The sequence below is a fragment of the Papaver somniferum genome, chromosome 4 (assembly GCF_003573695.1).
Source record: "Papaver somniferum cultivar HN1 chromosome 4, ASM357369v1, whole genome shotgun sequence".
In the NCBI taxonomy this organism is placed as follows: Eukaryota; Viridiplantae; Streptophyta; class Magnoliopsida; order Ranunculales; family Papaveraceae; genus Papaver; species Papaver somniferum.
Window position 1 is genome coordinate 19846192 of NC_039361.1, and position 14438 is coordinate 19860629.

The 14438-nt window shown below is 35.3% G+C and overlaps 2 protein-coding genes and 1 non-coding gene across 9 annotated transcripts; 1 reads left to right on the forward strand and 2 right to left on the reverse strand.

Annotated features, from left to right (window-relative positions):
* Window positions 1-671: 671 nt before the first annotated feature.
* LOC113272126 (60S ribosomal protein L23A-like) lies at window positions 672-6370 on the reverse strand. The gene is made up of 3 exons (XM_026522029.1): window positions 6328-6370; window positions 5371-5620; window positions 672-768 (listed from the first exon to the last, which is right to left on the reverse strand). The coding sequence occupies exons 1-3, from the start codon at window positions 6368-6370 to the stop codon at window positions 672-674; spliced, it is 390 nt and encodes a 129-aa protein (XP_026377814.1).
* Window positions 6371-8104: 1734 nt separating this feature from the next.
* On the forward strand, window positions 8105-13044 carry LOC113274872. 7 transcript variants are annotated; one of them, XR_003323293.1, is made up of 8 exons: window positions 8105-8252; window positions 8693-8834; window positions 9498-10770; window positions 11310-11579; window positions 11680-11866; window positions 12231-12278; window positions 12360-12380; window positions 12479-13044. XR_003323293.1 is itself a non-coding variant. In XM_026524286.1 (2 exons), exons 1-2 carry the CDS (start codon window positions 12205-12207, stop codon window positions 12840-12842), a joined length of 534 nt encoding a protein of 177 aa, XP_026380071.1. In that variant the 5' UTR covers window positions 12096-12204; the 3' UTR covers window positions 12843-13044. The 7 variants fall into 7 exon arrangements, 1 of the variants encoding a protein (XP_026380071.1); XR_003323291.1 differs by having other exon boundaries at window positions 9498-9609; window positions 10648-10770; window positions 12360-13044; XR_003323289.1 differs by having other exon boundaries at window positions 8570-8834; window positions 12360-13044.
* Window positions 13045-13547: 503 nt separating this feature from the next.
* TRNAV-AAC lies at window positions 13548-13621 on the reverse strand. Its single transcript has one exon. It is a non-coding gene; the product is annotated as a tRNA-Val (tRNA).
* Window positions 13622-14438: the final 817 nt, after the last annotated feature.

Genomic DNA, 14438 nt, shown 5'->3' on the forward strand with positions numbered 1-14438 from the left:
AAACCATCTGTCCAATCTCTCTAAAGTGGCAGACCTTATTGACCCCTCATGAATCAGTGGGATAGGCAAAAAATAGAGTTCATATCACCATCAACTACTGTACTAACAGCTTGTTGAGCATTCATCTACCAATCCGTTCCTGCCCAGATAAAATGATTTTGGGCCTCACTTCAGATGGCAAGTTCACTGTTAAATCAGCTTATTCGGCCTTAATAAAACCATCTAGCGACCAACAGTCAACTTTAACTGATCCTGAAAGGTTCAAAGACATATGGAGATTACACTGCCCTCCAAAAATTAAATTATTTATCCGGAAAGCAGTTCTTGGAGGTATTTCAACTCAACTGCTTCTGTTCAATAGGATTATCGTTACATCTCCGCTACGTCCTGAATGCCATCAACAACTGGAATCCGTGGAACATCTGTGCAGGGTATTTTTGCAATGGACAAAGCATCCCACTGGAATCACTCCACCCTCCTCTGCTTCACACTGTGGGAAATTTGGCTATCAAGAAATCAACATATTTTTGGATCCTCGGCTGACAACAACCGATATATGCTATACTCCATATGGTTTGGCAATTCAGCTTTGCATCATCTTAGTCACCCTCTTTAATCATCGGGAAGTCACCGGTAGTCCCCACCAGCAATCATAAGTTTTACCACACCATCTAGATCTCCGTCACCTGCAATCCACCTGATGATCCATGGATGAAACTGAACACTGATGGTGTAGCAAGAGGCATTTTAGGCAAACCGGGTTTGCAGCTGCATGATACATTTTAAGGAATCAGTTGGGAAATCACATTATTTCATCGTCATTCCACTATGATCACTGTAGCAATAGTGGCAGAAACAAAGGCATGTTATTTTGGTCTACAAAAAGTGATAAAAATGCAGCCAACTCATTTGCATCTCGAAATGGACTCCTCAACACTCAGCAATTGGCTCACATCATCACATTCAGCTGAATCAACATACCCATGGCAATTACATCATCTAATTGCAGATATACACAAACTTCTGCAACAAATTCCTAATGTTTGCATCACTCATATCTATCAATAAGGCAACCAAGTAGCTGACGCCTTAGCAAACAAAGGAGCGGACAAATCAAGAGATCCAACTCGGGCTTCATCAACGAAAATATGGATTGGTACAACACCACTTGTATCAGACAAAATCCAAACACCTTTTGGGCGTATAATACGTCTTTGTTAGTTTAATAAATTAGTTTTCCTTCAAAAATATGTTCTTACCCTACCAATAATCTCATGTTTGCAAAACCATAAATATTTGACGACACTTGGGCCGTATAGACTATTAATCTCTAATGGCATGGTAAGATTTACACTCCTTGACTTAAGCTCTCTCTTTCATTTTGAAAGGGATCAACTCTAAAACAACCAATCCCATAGTCCTTGCTCTTATTATTAAGTTCAAAATCTAAATGAATCAGAATATGTTCCCTTCAAGCAAGCAGATCAGTGGTACGTTACGAATTTTTTATTACTTATACATATTCGTTGCCATATTTCCTTTGGTTTACCAACTTCACGTTAGCATAGTTTGCTAAATTCAACTTACAAATTATTGAACAAAAAACTCATCAATTTATTTGGTGATGCGACCTAACCCCATGATACACAGGCATACAGATCGATTACACTGAGGGAGTTTTACCTTTCCCCAATCTGCAAAAAAAAAAAATCATCATCTTAATATCGTGGCAGGTTAAACTACTGGGTGGAATACATGTTTATTTGTGGGTGCGAGATAGCTCAAAAATCATGAATGAGCTCACGTTGAAGAATAAACACGACCCTTAGGGTCAATATGTTTTTGCCTATTCACTGTAGGTTTCATCCAATGCAAGCAAAGCAAATTGAAATCCATAAACATCCATTTTGAGAAGGTTTCTTTACCTAAGAAAGTCAGTTTTTCTTTCTTCAAAATGCAGAATTGTACCAAAAATGCAAAAATATATTGGCTTCGCTAAGGTTTGAATCTCTGAAATGCTTATTTGTAATTGGTTAGTGTCCTTTAAGATCCAAATACCCAAATATCTAGACAACCTATTTATCCTTCTTGTTTATCTTGTTCTTATTGTTCACATGAATAAGATACATAAAAATCACAAAGTACTCTTCTTCTCGTACTTTGTAATTTAGATAGATATCTAAACCACTTCTGATTTGATTTGTTTAGATTGCTCTTATGAGGTAGAATTGATTAGGCATCTCTATAAGGGATTAAGTTTTCTTAGTTATGTAGTTTGCTTGATATCTTTGTTTCCTTGAAGATCCCTCATAAGCATATAGATTTCCTTATCTTGATTGAATATCTTTCTGAAGTGAAATCAAATAGGCTTTCTGTTAAAGGCACAATAGTCAAAAAAAAAAAAAAAAAAAAGTCAAAAAGTCTTCTTTTGAAACTACAAGAACACAAACTAGAGAACATAAATTAGAGAAAAGATGAAGAGAAATATATATTATTTATGTATGTGTAGAATACATACTTTAATCAAGGAGTGCATGACGTCTATACCAATCACTTTATGTGTTTTATATTGAATTCAAAACAAAGAAAGACCAATCAATGAAGTGAATAACCAAGGAATGCATGGCGTCTACAAATGAGTTTCCATTTTGTGTTGACTGTTACCGAGTTTCCTTAAACACGGAGTTCCATTGTTAATTTTCAAAACTCCTAAATCTTATATACACGTAAAATAATCTAGTGTTACATAAAAATATCATAATTCTAAGATTAAGCATGATAAAGAAGGAGATTCAACTGCGAAAACCTCAACTCTTTGAGCAAACCAAGAAAATAACTAAATCACCTCGAACCAACTAATAGATTGTGAAATCTTTTATGTATATACTTAAACCACACATAGTTACAACTTTCAGTACAAACCCTAAAATAATAATAGAAAAAACACAAGAATTAATGATGTCGAACACCTCTACGAAGAAGTAAGATAGTAAAATAAGTGAAGGGGTAACGATATGGAGTAGATCGAGAGATAAGTGTGGTTGATCTTAAACATTTTTCACTTAACGAAGTTCCTACTCTTAAAAAGGGAGAATTACAAAAAAGAAACTTTGAGAAAGAGATAGTTAAACGTGGAAGAACCTCTTTTCTTATGGTCACAAGTAGAAGGGCCAAATAAGGGCTTCAAATTACTAAAACGTAAAGAACGTAATTTTTTATTTCAATAAATTTGTTAATGGGTTTATAAAATAATGGATATTTTAAAGATTGAAGATATAAAATGAAACCAAAACTCACTATTGTTAACCTGTAATCTTATGATATATATATCATCTCAACGATGGGCCAGTTATTAAGTTATACGGATAAATCCACAAAAATTATCCATTATTTATAGGTCATTTTAATTCGGGGAAATTAGGCTCAGGCCCAATCCATGGATAACCCATAATATGAGGCCCTTAATTAAAAAAAGTTTAAATCTAGGCCCCGAGTTTTTAAAAGACCTTGATACCCTTATGCATATTGTCAAGCCCATAATTAAATAAAATTTAAATCTAGGCCCAAAATTATTAAATCTAGGCCCGAAATTATTAAAATACAGTGCGAAGGTGTAAACAGAAGTTACACATGCATATGGCATGTGTAACCAGAAGTTACACATCCTTATGATATGTGTAATGCAAAGTTACACTTGTATATATATGCAAATAAATAGACATCAAAAAAAAAAAACAAAAAGTTATTACTTTAATATTCATTTACAATAATTTCTTAGCATGTGTAACTAGAAGTTACACACGCATCTGTTTAGTGTAATTGAGAGTTACATATGTGTCTATCTAGTGTAACTGAGAGTTACACATGCATCTGACTTGTGTATTCAGCGTCAACTCCAGTTCCAGCGAGACCATTACCACGTTTAAGCAATTAGCTTTTATGAAGTTATCTAAAACCTGAAATATAACAACAAGCAATCAGTATTTATACGATTAAAATGAACAGTACATAAAACAATGTATATTTCAGTTTCACAAGCATCTGACTAGTGTAGCTAGCGGTTACACATGCATCTGAATTGTGTAACTGAGAGTTACACATGCATATAACATGTGTAACTAGGAGATACACATTCATCTGGCTAGTGTAGCTAGCAGTTACACATGCATATGACTAGTGTAACTAGGAGTTACACATACATATTGATATGTGTACCCAAAATCAGTATGTGTAAGTAAAAGTTACACATCTAATTAACATGTGTAACTTGCAGATACACATGCATCTGAATTATGTAACTAGGAGTTACACATGCATCTGACTTAGATATGTCAACATAAAATCAGCAAATCCATCTCTAAATGAATAACACTAGCAAAAACGAGAGGTGACTATCAAGCAATTACCAGTCATAAAATAATACAGTTAACCTTGCAAGTGAATGAGAAGCTCTTAATTAAGATATCACTGCTTCAGCAGAAAGACGTTGTTAGCACTGTATTAACAGAAAGACGTTTTACAGCGCTAGTCTAGATGTACCTAAGCCATTTTCATATTATCGATGACGAAGGACATTTTAAGCAACAGAAAGTAAAGCTTCAGACAGTAATTATACTGGCAGAATAATACAAACACCTGGGAACCTTGTGCTAGCACATTAATATCGCAAAAAATGATCACACAACTGATTCAGCAGGGTATAGATATGAACCCAGGAAAACAAAATGCATGTGTAATCAGTAGTTACACATGTAAACAATAGTTACACATGCATATTAGCATAAGTTACACATACAATCATCATGTGTAACTAGAAATTACACATCTAATTATTATGTGTAACTATAAGTATAACCTGCATCTAATTAGTCTAATCTGCATCCACTACTACTCCCTACTACTAGGACTTGATTCTTTTCTCAATTTCATAAATATAACCACTATAACATATCCCATCAAATTAGCATGTGTAACTATAAGTTACATATGCATATCCCATCAAATTAGCATGTGTAACTATAAGTTACACATCTAATTTGCATGTGTAACTAGTAGATACACATTTATTTGGCTTGTGTACCTAGAAGTTACATATTTAATTAGCATGTGTAACTACTAGTTACACATCCATAGTCTGCCAATGCTAGTTAAACGTGCAAATTGTCATGCATATGGCTTGTGTGATGTGCAGTTAAACAGATGTATGAGTTAAGTGAAACCATTCCAGACCTATATCCATATACTACCTTTCAAGAAAAAGAAGTAGCTAGTCGTAAGTAATCAAGAAGGCTTACTTGATAACGGTGTTCACTTTATCTGTCTGGATGTTGTACATCTTCTTGAAAGCATCCTTGTTTCTTCTTCTTGTTGTCTTCAATCTTCTTCATTGCGGACTCGGTGGTGAGTGGGTATTTCAGGATCTGGTAATGGTCCAGCTTGTTCCTTGGTAGTGCACTAATATATTGGTACTTGGGATTCCTTGCCTTCTGCAATGTCTTTGGCCTGTGAAATATGACTGATGTGCAGATATTCTTAGCCTTCTTCTTAATGGTTGATGCTCCAGCTTTGACAGCCTTGGAAGCTTTGTTAGCCAGCACCTTGGGGTCAGCCTTCTTAGTAACTACATGACAAGCAAATGATATCAGTACCATAGCAGCTAGAACACTTCTCATACAAATGAACAAAACAGGACATCCAAAAATCAAAAACCAATGGACACAGAATAGTCAAATCTATCTCATAACTGAATAAACTAGAGCAAGTATACAAAACTTAATAGTTCACCCTTACAGAGTTACAGACTCTACAAAAAGAAGGTAAAATTAAAAATGTTACAGTTAGATAGAAGTTTCATATTAGGTTACATATGCATATACCATCAAATTAACATGTGTAACTATAAGTCACACATCTAATTTGCATGTGTAACTAGTAGATACACATTCATTTAGCTTGTGTACCTAGAAGTTACACATTTGATTAGATGTGTAACTACTAGTTACACATATATAGTCTGCCAATGCTAGTTAAATGTGCAAACTGTCATGCATATGGCTTGTCTAATGTGCAGTTAAACAGATGTAATGTGCAGACCTATATCCATATACTACCTTTTGATATACATTCATTCAACGGAAAGCATTGACCCCTTTGATATACATTACAAAATCCATATACTACCTTTACAAGGATGCATAAGTCAACAGTAAAAACCAATCATTGACAGGGATGCTACCGTAGTAAATTTATCAGAACAAGTTAACCTTGATCACAAAAAAAACATAAACATTTAAAAAAGAAGAGAACCTTGTGAAATCAGCTAATTACCTGTCACCACTAGCACCAGTAGTAGAAACTTAAAATAGTTCATCCTTTATCTTCTCATCATCTCCTCAATTCATCAATTCTGAAAAACACCACCACTGACTTCAAAATCCTCCTTCAAACCTGCTCCAATACCACCACCTCTACCACCACATCCTCCTCATACTCCTCCAGATTCTGCATCTCCACCATCAACACCACCATAGATTCGTTAACCAAACTCAACATATATAGTCAAGATAAGCAACATAAAAACACCAACAAGAGTCCACAACTAGCTCCATTAGAATTATGAGAGATCAGCGTTTTTATTAAATGGAGAATTTAACTAGTATTATCAACAAATCGGCAGAAACAAACAACAAACCTAAACATACCTAGATTCAAAACCTGTTGATTCAATAAAAATAATGTTCTTCTCCGATCTGAATAAAGTCAACGAAACAAAAATCAGAACCTTATCAAACTAAGAAAGTAGAACTACTAAATCAGGAAAAACTATTGAATTAAATAGAAAACCTTACCTGAAGTAGCTTCGAAACAACAAATTAGAGTCAATTTTATTTTCAGATCACATAACTAGGAATTTTAATTGAATTAAACAGGATTAGAAGGGAGAAACTTATCTTTCTCACTTTTTGTTGTTGAATCTTCAGATCTAATAGTTGATGACGAATTCCATTGTCTTTGCATCTCGATTTCGACTTATTCACAAACAAATGATGATCTACAAACATCATCAGTAGATACAGATACAGAAGTAGAGATTGATGTCATTTTTTCCTCTTCGTCGTACATCGGCATCCATAGATGACATAGATCGAAAACCACTAAATTCTTTTAGCAGAAGATAGAGTAGAACAAAAATCTCTATACATAATTGATTCTTTCTAAATCACAGATCGATTTGCTTGCAAATTGTTGATGTGAAATCAAATCAGAAGATTAGATCTTGTACAACCGAATAGATAAAACCCTAGAAAATGAATCTATGAGAGCAACTCTGGTTTTAGACGGAGAAAGAAAATGAAAGTATCTTATGTTATTCCTCTTGTATAAATATTAAAGGGTAGCCTTGGTATTATTAAAATTCGTAATAATTAATTATGGGCCAGATCTGAAGAAAATTTGATTTTTTGGGCCTAGTAATATCATTTTCTTAAAGTATGTAGTTGACAGTGGATGATCCATTTAGTGGGGCTTCTATATGTTTGAACCCATATAGTTGGGGGTTCTAGTATTTTTCACTTTTAATTTTCATCCAATCTCCCTCAATTCTATAATAGTGTATCCTTGATAAGTTGGGTGCTTATCAGAAAATTACGTGCATAAATAGAGGTTATTTGACTTGGATCAGATAAATATACAAAACAGTTAGGTTAGTGAGTCAGCTGCGATTTTACACTGTTTTGAATCTCATTTACTCTCTTGGTAACAAAAAATTGACATATTTCACAGAAATATTACGCATGACGATGTTGAAATAAAATGAATAGAAGTGAGTGATTGGCCTCCGAAGAAACTTTCGTACTTCTAAAAACAACTAAGTCGGAAATTACCTTGTGAATAAAATTTGCGTATAATTTTTTGAAGTAAGAAAAACTTAACATTTTGGGAAGTAATTTGTTTTACTTATGACTGTCCCATTAACTTATGCTTCAGGTATCCTAACACCGTCTTAATATATAAGTTTGACCCGAGTCATCGCGTTTTGACTGTCGCTTTATTGACTCCATAGATGTCATCGAATGTGAGAGAAATTCAAACCCTCAAAATTCTGTCGTTTCCGTCTTTCTTCTTGTTCCAGTGGTGAAATTGAATGTTTCGACTTTCGATCCATGTGGTGTAAAGCAGGATCAAATCTCTAAAGTAAGACCACCATTAATGGGCAGCCTTCTCCTTCATCATCATCTGTATCTTCTCCAAAGGTATTTCATCTTCACATTACAGAATCCAAATGTTGTTCTTATAACAATTTGTGCGTTCGTTTGATATCCTTGAGAGCATTATTCATACAGTTAAATGTTATTACAAATCTCAAGGGTTCTTATCGGATTATTGTAGCTATAAAGGTATTGAAACAAATGAGTGAATCTACTTGGAAAACTGAAGTTTATGCATACAAGAAAAATTCAATTAGCATTTAGGAAAAATTCCCATTGGATGATGCTTTCTTAGAAGAAAATAACAGCAGCTATGTATTTCCTTGTGAATGAAATGGGTTATAATTCATTGAATATTGCAGGAAACTCAGGGATTTTTAGTTATAGCTTGAAGGAGAGAATTATCCCTTGGTGCTCTATCATCATAATTTTAGTCTCAAAGGGTCTGATTAAGGATTTTTTTTCTTCTCTGGCATCACTTTCAGGAGTGACAAATGAGTCAAGTTCGGAAAAGTTCTTGAAGCTGTATAACCAAGAAGCTCCTGAACTAATGAAGGTATTCCAAGGTTATTTGAATCACGAAGAGCTACTTCTGAAATGAGGATTTGACGAGATGCTAATGTAGTGGTACATAATCTTTTCCCCTTTTTGTTTAACCGCTGCCTCTCTTTATGGTTTAGCTCTTTTCTATGCTTGTTTTGTTACTTTGGAATTGATAATTGTGTCACCTTTAATTTATGGACAACATGAAGAATATATGGCATGGGGGTAGATGTGTATGCTTTATATTCAGTTTGTCACAAAGTTTAGCTACACCGTTTGTTTGTAAGCTTCCCAAGATGGTGAAGCTGGCTTATATATAATTGTATTTATTTCTGGAAACCGTCGACAAAGTAATTTGTTTTGCTAAGTTCCACACGTCAGTAGGCAAGCCATGACTCTTAGAGAGTTCTTATGATTTATGAAGTTTAATTTATAGGTGAAACATAAGTTGCTTGTAAATTAGTTTCGTTGTCCAATTCGTGAGATTATAGCTGCTGAAAAACCTCAAATTGTAAGCATTATGGTTAGATATGCAACCCATTCACTAGACGAGATTAGAAATGAACTCATGTAAAATCGTAGTCCACTACTTTATAGTTTCATTGACAAGATAAGAAATGAGCCACACAGGTAAAATCATAGTCCACCAAATCTTAATTATTCTGATTTTCATATAAATTTATTTATTCGCCATGCTCTAGTAAGAATTCTTGCTTACGTTGTATGTGATCTTCTTTCATGTCGCAGGGCTGGCTTTTGAAGATGAACTTCTGTTTTTCTTTTTTCTTCCTATTCATGGGACCTAAACTGTACTAGTCAATCAAATGGCAGAAGATCAAGTGAAATTTTAGAACCACGGGTATGTACATCCTCTCACTTGACAACCTGTAGCGGATAGGTAACGTTCTAGTTGGGTAAAATATAGTGATAGAGCTCATGGTGCTGTCGTTAAGCATGCTTGAATTTCTGTTCATGCTTAGTAGACTCACCGATGCATGTCTTCCGTGACTGCGTCAACATCTGAATCATGAGACAGCATCTGCTCACGGAGGTAGTGGAATTAGGGGTCCATATTAAGCTAAATGTTCCATATGGTATGTTGAGTTACTGTCAGAAGCTTTGGTACAGAGCATCACTGAATTAGATAGAGCATAAATATCAATGAGAGCATTTTGCGCGCGATCGCACTTAAAGAAATAAATAAGGTTCTTCGTTCTGTTTCCCGCTTTCTTCTATTTCTTGTTCTTGTGGTAGAAGCTGAAAATGTTTCGATTCTCACAAGCTCAAAAGGACCACCACCACCATAAATGGGCAACTTTCAGCATCAGCAGCAGCAAGTCGGCATATTCTCTTTACATTTCAAAATCCGAGTATTCTCATTGAAGCTAGGGGTTAGTTCCATGATTTGTTCCTTTCTCTACTAGTAATAATGTCAGGTCATCTTCTTCTGATTCATTTATTTGATTAATTCATGTGGATTATCTGAAAACGAAGCTATTAATGTCTCTCAAAAAGTCGAATCCAGAATCCCACATCCCAACCCAGCTTCAGTTTTAACATTATTTGAAAACTATGAGTTCACTAAACCCCCGCATTTCAAAACTCATCACTAAGCTAGCATCCTTCATTTCTGGTATCTGAAAAAATGATGGAGTTGGTATGGAGATCTAAGTCAAAGAGCATTTAGGAAAGGTCCCCATTGTATGAAGGCTTCTGAAAAGAAGACTACCATAATTATGGATTTTCTAATGAATGAAATGCGTTATGATTCATTGAGCATCACAGAAGACTCAGTGATTTTCATTTATATCTTGAAGGAGGGGATTATCCCTAGGGGCACTTTTATCAGAATTTTAGTCTCAAATGGTCTGATCGAGGAAAATATTTCACTTTTCAGAAAAGTTTGTGAAGCTGTATGAGCAAGAAGCTCCTGCATTAATGAAGGTCTTCCATGGTCAGTTGAATTAGGTCGAGCTACTTCAGGAATTAAGGATTTGGTGAGATGATTATGGCCATACGGGTATGTAGATTCTGAATTCAGAGTTCCTGTGTACATTGTCCTTACGCTTGCTTCCCCTCTTTATGAATATAGCTCATAGTTTTACCTATACTTGTGACTTTTCTTTGTTTTGTCTAGATGGTTATAATGTGCACTGCCATTTTAAAACTTTAGTATAGATTATGCTTTCTACGAGGTCTATGTTTTTCTAATCTCCTAACTGCTGATATACAAATTCATGCTAAAATACACAACTGCATGAAAGCAATCACACGAGTATCCTGTCAAGCTAGGATAAATTATTGTGCATATTTTGTTTATACTTTGTTCAAGCACAGTAGATACAGCCATAGGTACTCAGGATTCTGGACCTCTGTTAAGCCATTAGTAGCAAGACAACCTAAAATATATTTTGATTGCCTTTTGGTGTTCAAACCATGTTTGTTCGTCGTTCATGAATCCTATGGTACAGGGGTTTATACTTTGTATTCCTCTCCAATTTGACAAGTTAAGATATTGATTCATGTTCTAACTGCATTGTAAATGACTTTTGAGCGCAGAAGTGGATCACTGATTCTAGGAGACGTATTCTATTATTTGCACCACCAAATGGAGTGGTTAGTCTTTTCTGAAGAGTATTTTCCATTCACACATCAACTGGAGGGAACTTTGAAAGCCATAATAATGGCCTTGATGGAGAAATGATGTTTTTCTTTTAGATGTTCATGGGACCTTAACAGAGGTTGAATCAAATGACGGAAGATGGGAGTAAAAGTTTAGAAGCTATGGGAATGTTCATCCTCTCACTTGACAACGTGTATCTAAGTTGGGTAAATATAAAGATCTTGTCCATGGACCATATAGGACATTAATTAGCCTGTATGAATTTCTCTTCACGCTTGTGATCTCACTGATTCATGTGTGCTGCAGATGTGTCGAAATCAGAACATGAGCAGCTATCTCTGCCCAAGGAGGTGATGGAAATTGGGGTCTATATTGTCATTTTAAAAACAATTCTCTCATTGTAAAGGAGATGGCATTTACTGATGAGTGATGTGATGTCTTAAATGACGATTGGGACCAATTTCTAGCCATCTTGATTCACCACAAGGCAAATGTAAGCATCCAACAAACTATACATAATTCGGGGCAGGGGATGACATTTAAGGTCACTAGTTCAATCTCAGTGCCAGCAAAACACAACTCATAATATTTTCTCACTTCCCGGTAGAATCATACTCCATTCCACTCCATCACAATTCTCATATCACCATCAATACCATCTCTTCACAAACACGAAGGACAAACATGACAAGGGTATAAATATAATTTAAACCTAGAAAGTGGTAGATATTCTATTCATCATCAATTTTACCAAGGAAAGAGTCACTGTTTTGATACCATGTGCTAGTGTGCTATCACCTTCCTTATATGGCTTAGTTTAGACTTGGTTTCATGCTCCTAAACTGGTATGGTTGCAGGTTGGCAGGCAGAAGCACCTTCTTGGTAGTTTCCCACTTACTACCCATGTACTTCCACAAACTGCCTATATACTTCTACATTGAAACTTGCTTCTAAGTTCTAAATCTCTCTTGTTTTTCTTTCACCAGAACACAATGAAGTTTCTACAGGTGATGATTCTCTCCATGTCCCTCTCACTTCTTCTGCTTCCGTTACTTGTTGCTGAATCCTCGTCTAGTTCTCCATCTGAAGTTGATCATCATGGCAGTTCATCTATTTCTCCATCTGGAGTTGATCATCATGGCAGTTCATCTATTTCTCCATCTGGAGTTGATCATCATGGGAGTTCATCTATTTCCCCATCTGGAGTTGATGGAGTTGATCATCACGATAGTTCGTCTATTTCTTCATCTGGAGCTGATCATCATGGCACTTCGTCTATTTCTCCATCTGGAGTTGATCATCATATGAGTCTACTTGACATATTTCTAGTCGCACTAATGGCATTTCTTGGTCTTGTTGGGCTTTGCTTACTTCTGATGCTCTGCTTTCCTTGCTGCTGTGTTTGTTGCGCTATGGTCGCTGTGATTTGCTCATTTCTAATTCTGTTTGGCACATATGAGTATACCTGAGAAATGCCCAATCGCAGTATCCTTTAGAAGATATACATATTGAAGATTTAGATCGTGTGGTAGGATTTTAATTCATCAATTTATGTTTTCTGATTGAAAGGTCTTTTCACTCTTTGTAAGAGTTTATCTTCCTCAAGTCTATTGGAATTACGAAATTTATATATTCCATGTTGGGTAAATGCACTATCTTATAGTTATTCGTATTGGCTACTTCTTAATTGTTGCTGGTAAACATTTGCTTTATGATCATCCCTGTTACTAGATCTTATTTGTAGCTCTTTTGGTTTGGTTTTACTAGTGGTTTTGAGAAGGAAATTTTGTTTTGAGCTAGTCCATGATATGGGCACGTACGCGAGCCTGTTGTCTGGTAACAAGGGATGAGAATCAATGTTTCCAAGGATATGCGAAAACTCTAGAATAACAACCTTATAGTTGTCAGATTGTTTAGGAAAGATTGTAACTAAAAGATATTGTACTCAACTCGTCATCAGAATCTAGATAACCTCCTCTGCATGCAACATTGTGCATGGGAGGATATGTTTTTGCTTGTCCACTGTTGGTTTCGTCCATTTAAAAGAAAACAAAGCAAATTGAAATCCCTAAAATGCGAGTTTGTACCGGGGATTCAAAAGGTACCAAAAATTAAAAAATGATTTGATTCGCCCTGACCAGGGTTTTAGTTGTATCGATGGAAAAAAAATGCTTTGGCTTCGCCCAGGTTTGAACTGGAGACCTTCAGTGTGTTAGACTGAAGTGATAACCAACTAGACCACGAAACCGTTCGTGTCCACTTGCCTCATTAATACGTTATTAATATAAAAATAAATGCCGGCTCATACCATTTTTAAGCTAATGGCTCAATAAGAGCAACTTTAGTGTTGTTGCTATAAGCTATATATGGCAACAAAAGCAGGCACACTCCTAATTGCTATAACTCCCATATTCTCATATTCATATTCTCAAACATAGTGTATATATGAAATTTTTTTATGGCAAATCTCATATATTGCTGCACGAAATTATAAATCCCGTGTGACATCAAACGAAATTTAAAACCCCGTGATAAGACAAACGCTATTTTAATTTACGTTTGGTACATTAGACGTTGGTTATAAACCCGTTGCATTGAACGTCATTTTAAAAAGCGTCTATCGAGACGTAGTTGTTAATAGCGTCTCAGACTAGACGCAGCTTATAACTGCGTGTATGTACCACTAACCAAAATCTATGCTTGGTCAAACATATATGATACTTACGTACACAACTGACGCGATTTTTAAATGCGTTTGATAATAAACGCAATCCTCAATTACGTTTCATCCTTGACGCGGTTAATTATAAATGCCGTTTGGGGTTAACGTATTCTTTAATTGCGCTTCTGGTGAAACGTATTTTTCAACTACGTTGATTGCTTTCCCACTGTGGCACATACCAAATTGCTAAGCCAAAAAAGCCATATATGGCTTGAGAATTTGAGAATATAGTAACTCATGACTAAAGTTGCTCTCATGCATACAAAATTTCTACTCATGGAAGACCAAAATCACATATGTTTCTGATAAATGAATTGATACTGTTTTTTTGTTTGGTGATATC

Coding starts and splice junctions, on each gene's coding strand:
- LOC113272126 (XM_026522029.1), bottom strand. CDS start 6,370: ATGAACTATTTTAAGTTTCTACTACTGGTGCTAGTGGTGACAG. Junction 5,621..6,327: donor ACTGGTGCTAGTGGTGACAG/GTAATTAGCTGA, acceptor CTTGTCATGTAG/TTACTAAGAAGGCTGACCCC. Junction 769..5,370: donor GCAATGAAGAAGATTGAAGA/CAACAAGAAGAA, acceptor TGTATCATGCAG/CTGCAAACCCGGTTTGCCTA.
- LOC113274872 (XM_026524286.1), top strand. CDS start 12,205: ATGCTCCTAAACTGGTATGGTTGCAGGTTGGCAGGCAGAAGCACCTTC. Junction 12,256..12,359: donor CAGGCAGAAGCACCTTCTTG/GTAGTTTCCCAC, acceptor TTCTTTCACCAG/AACACAATGAAGTTTCTACA.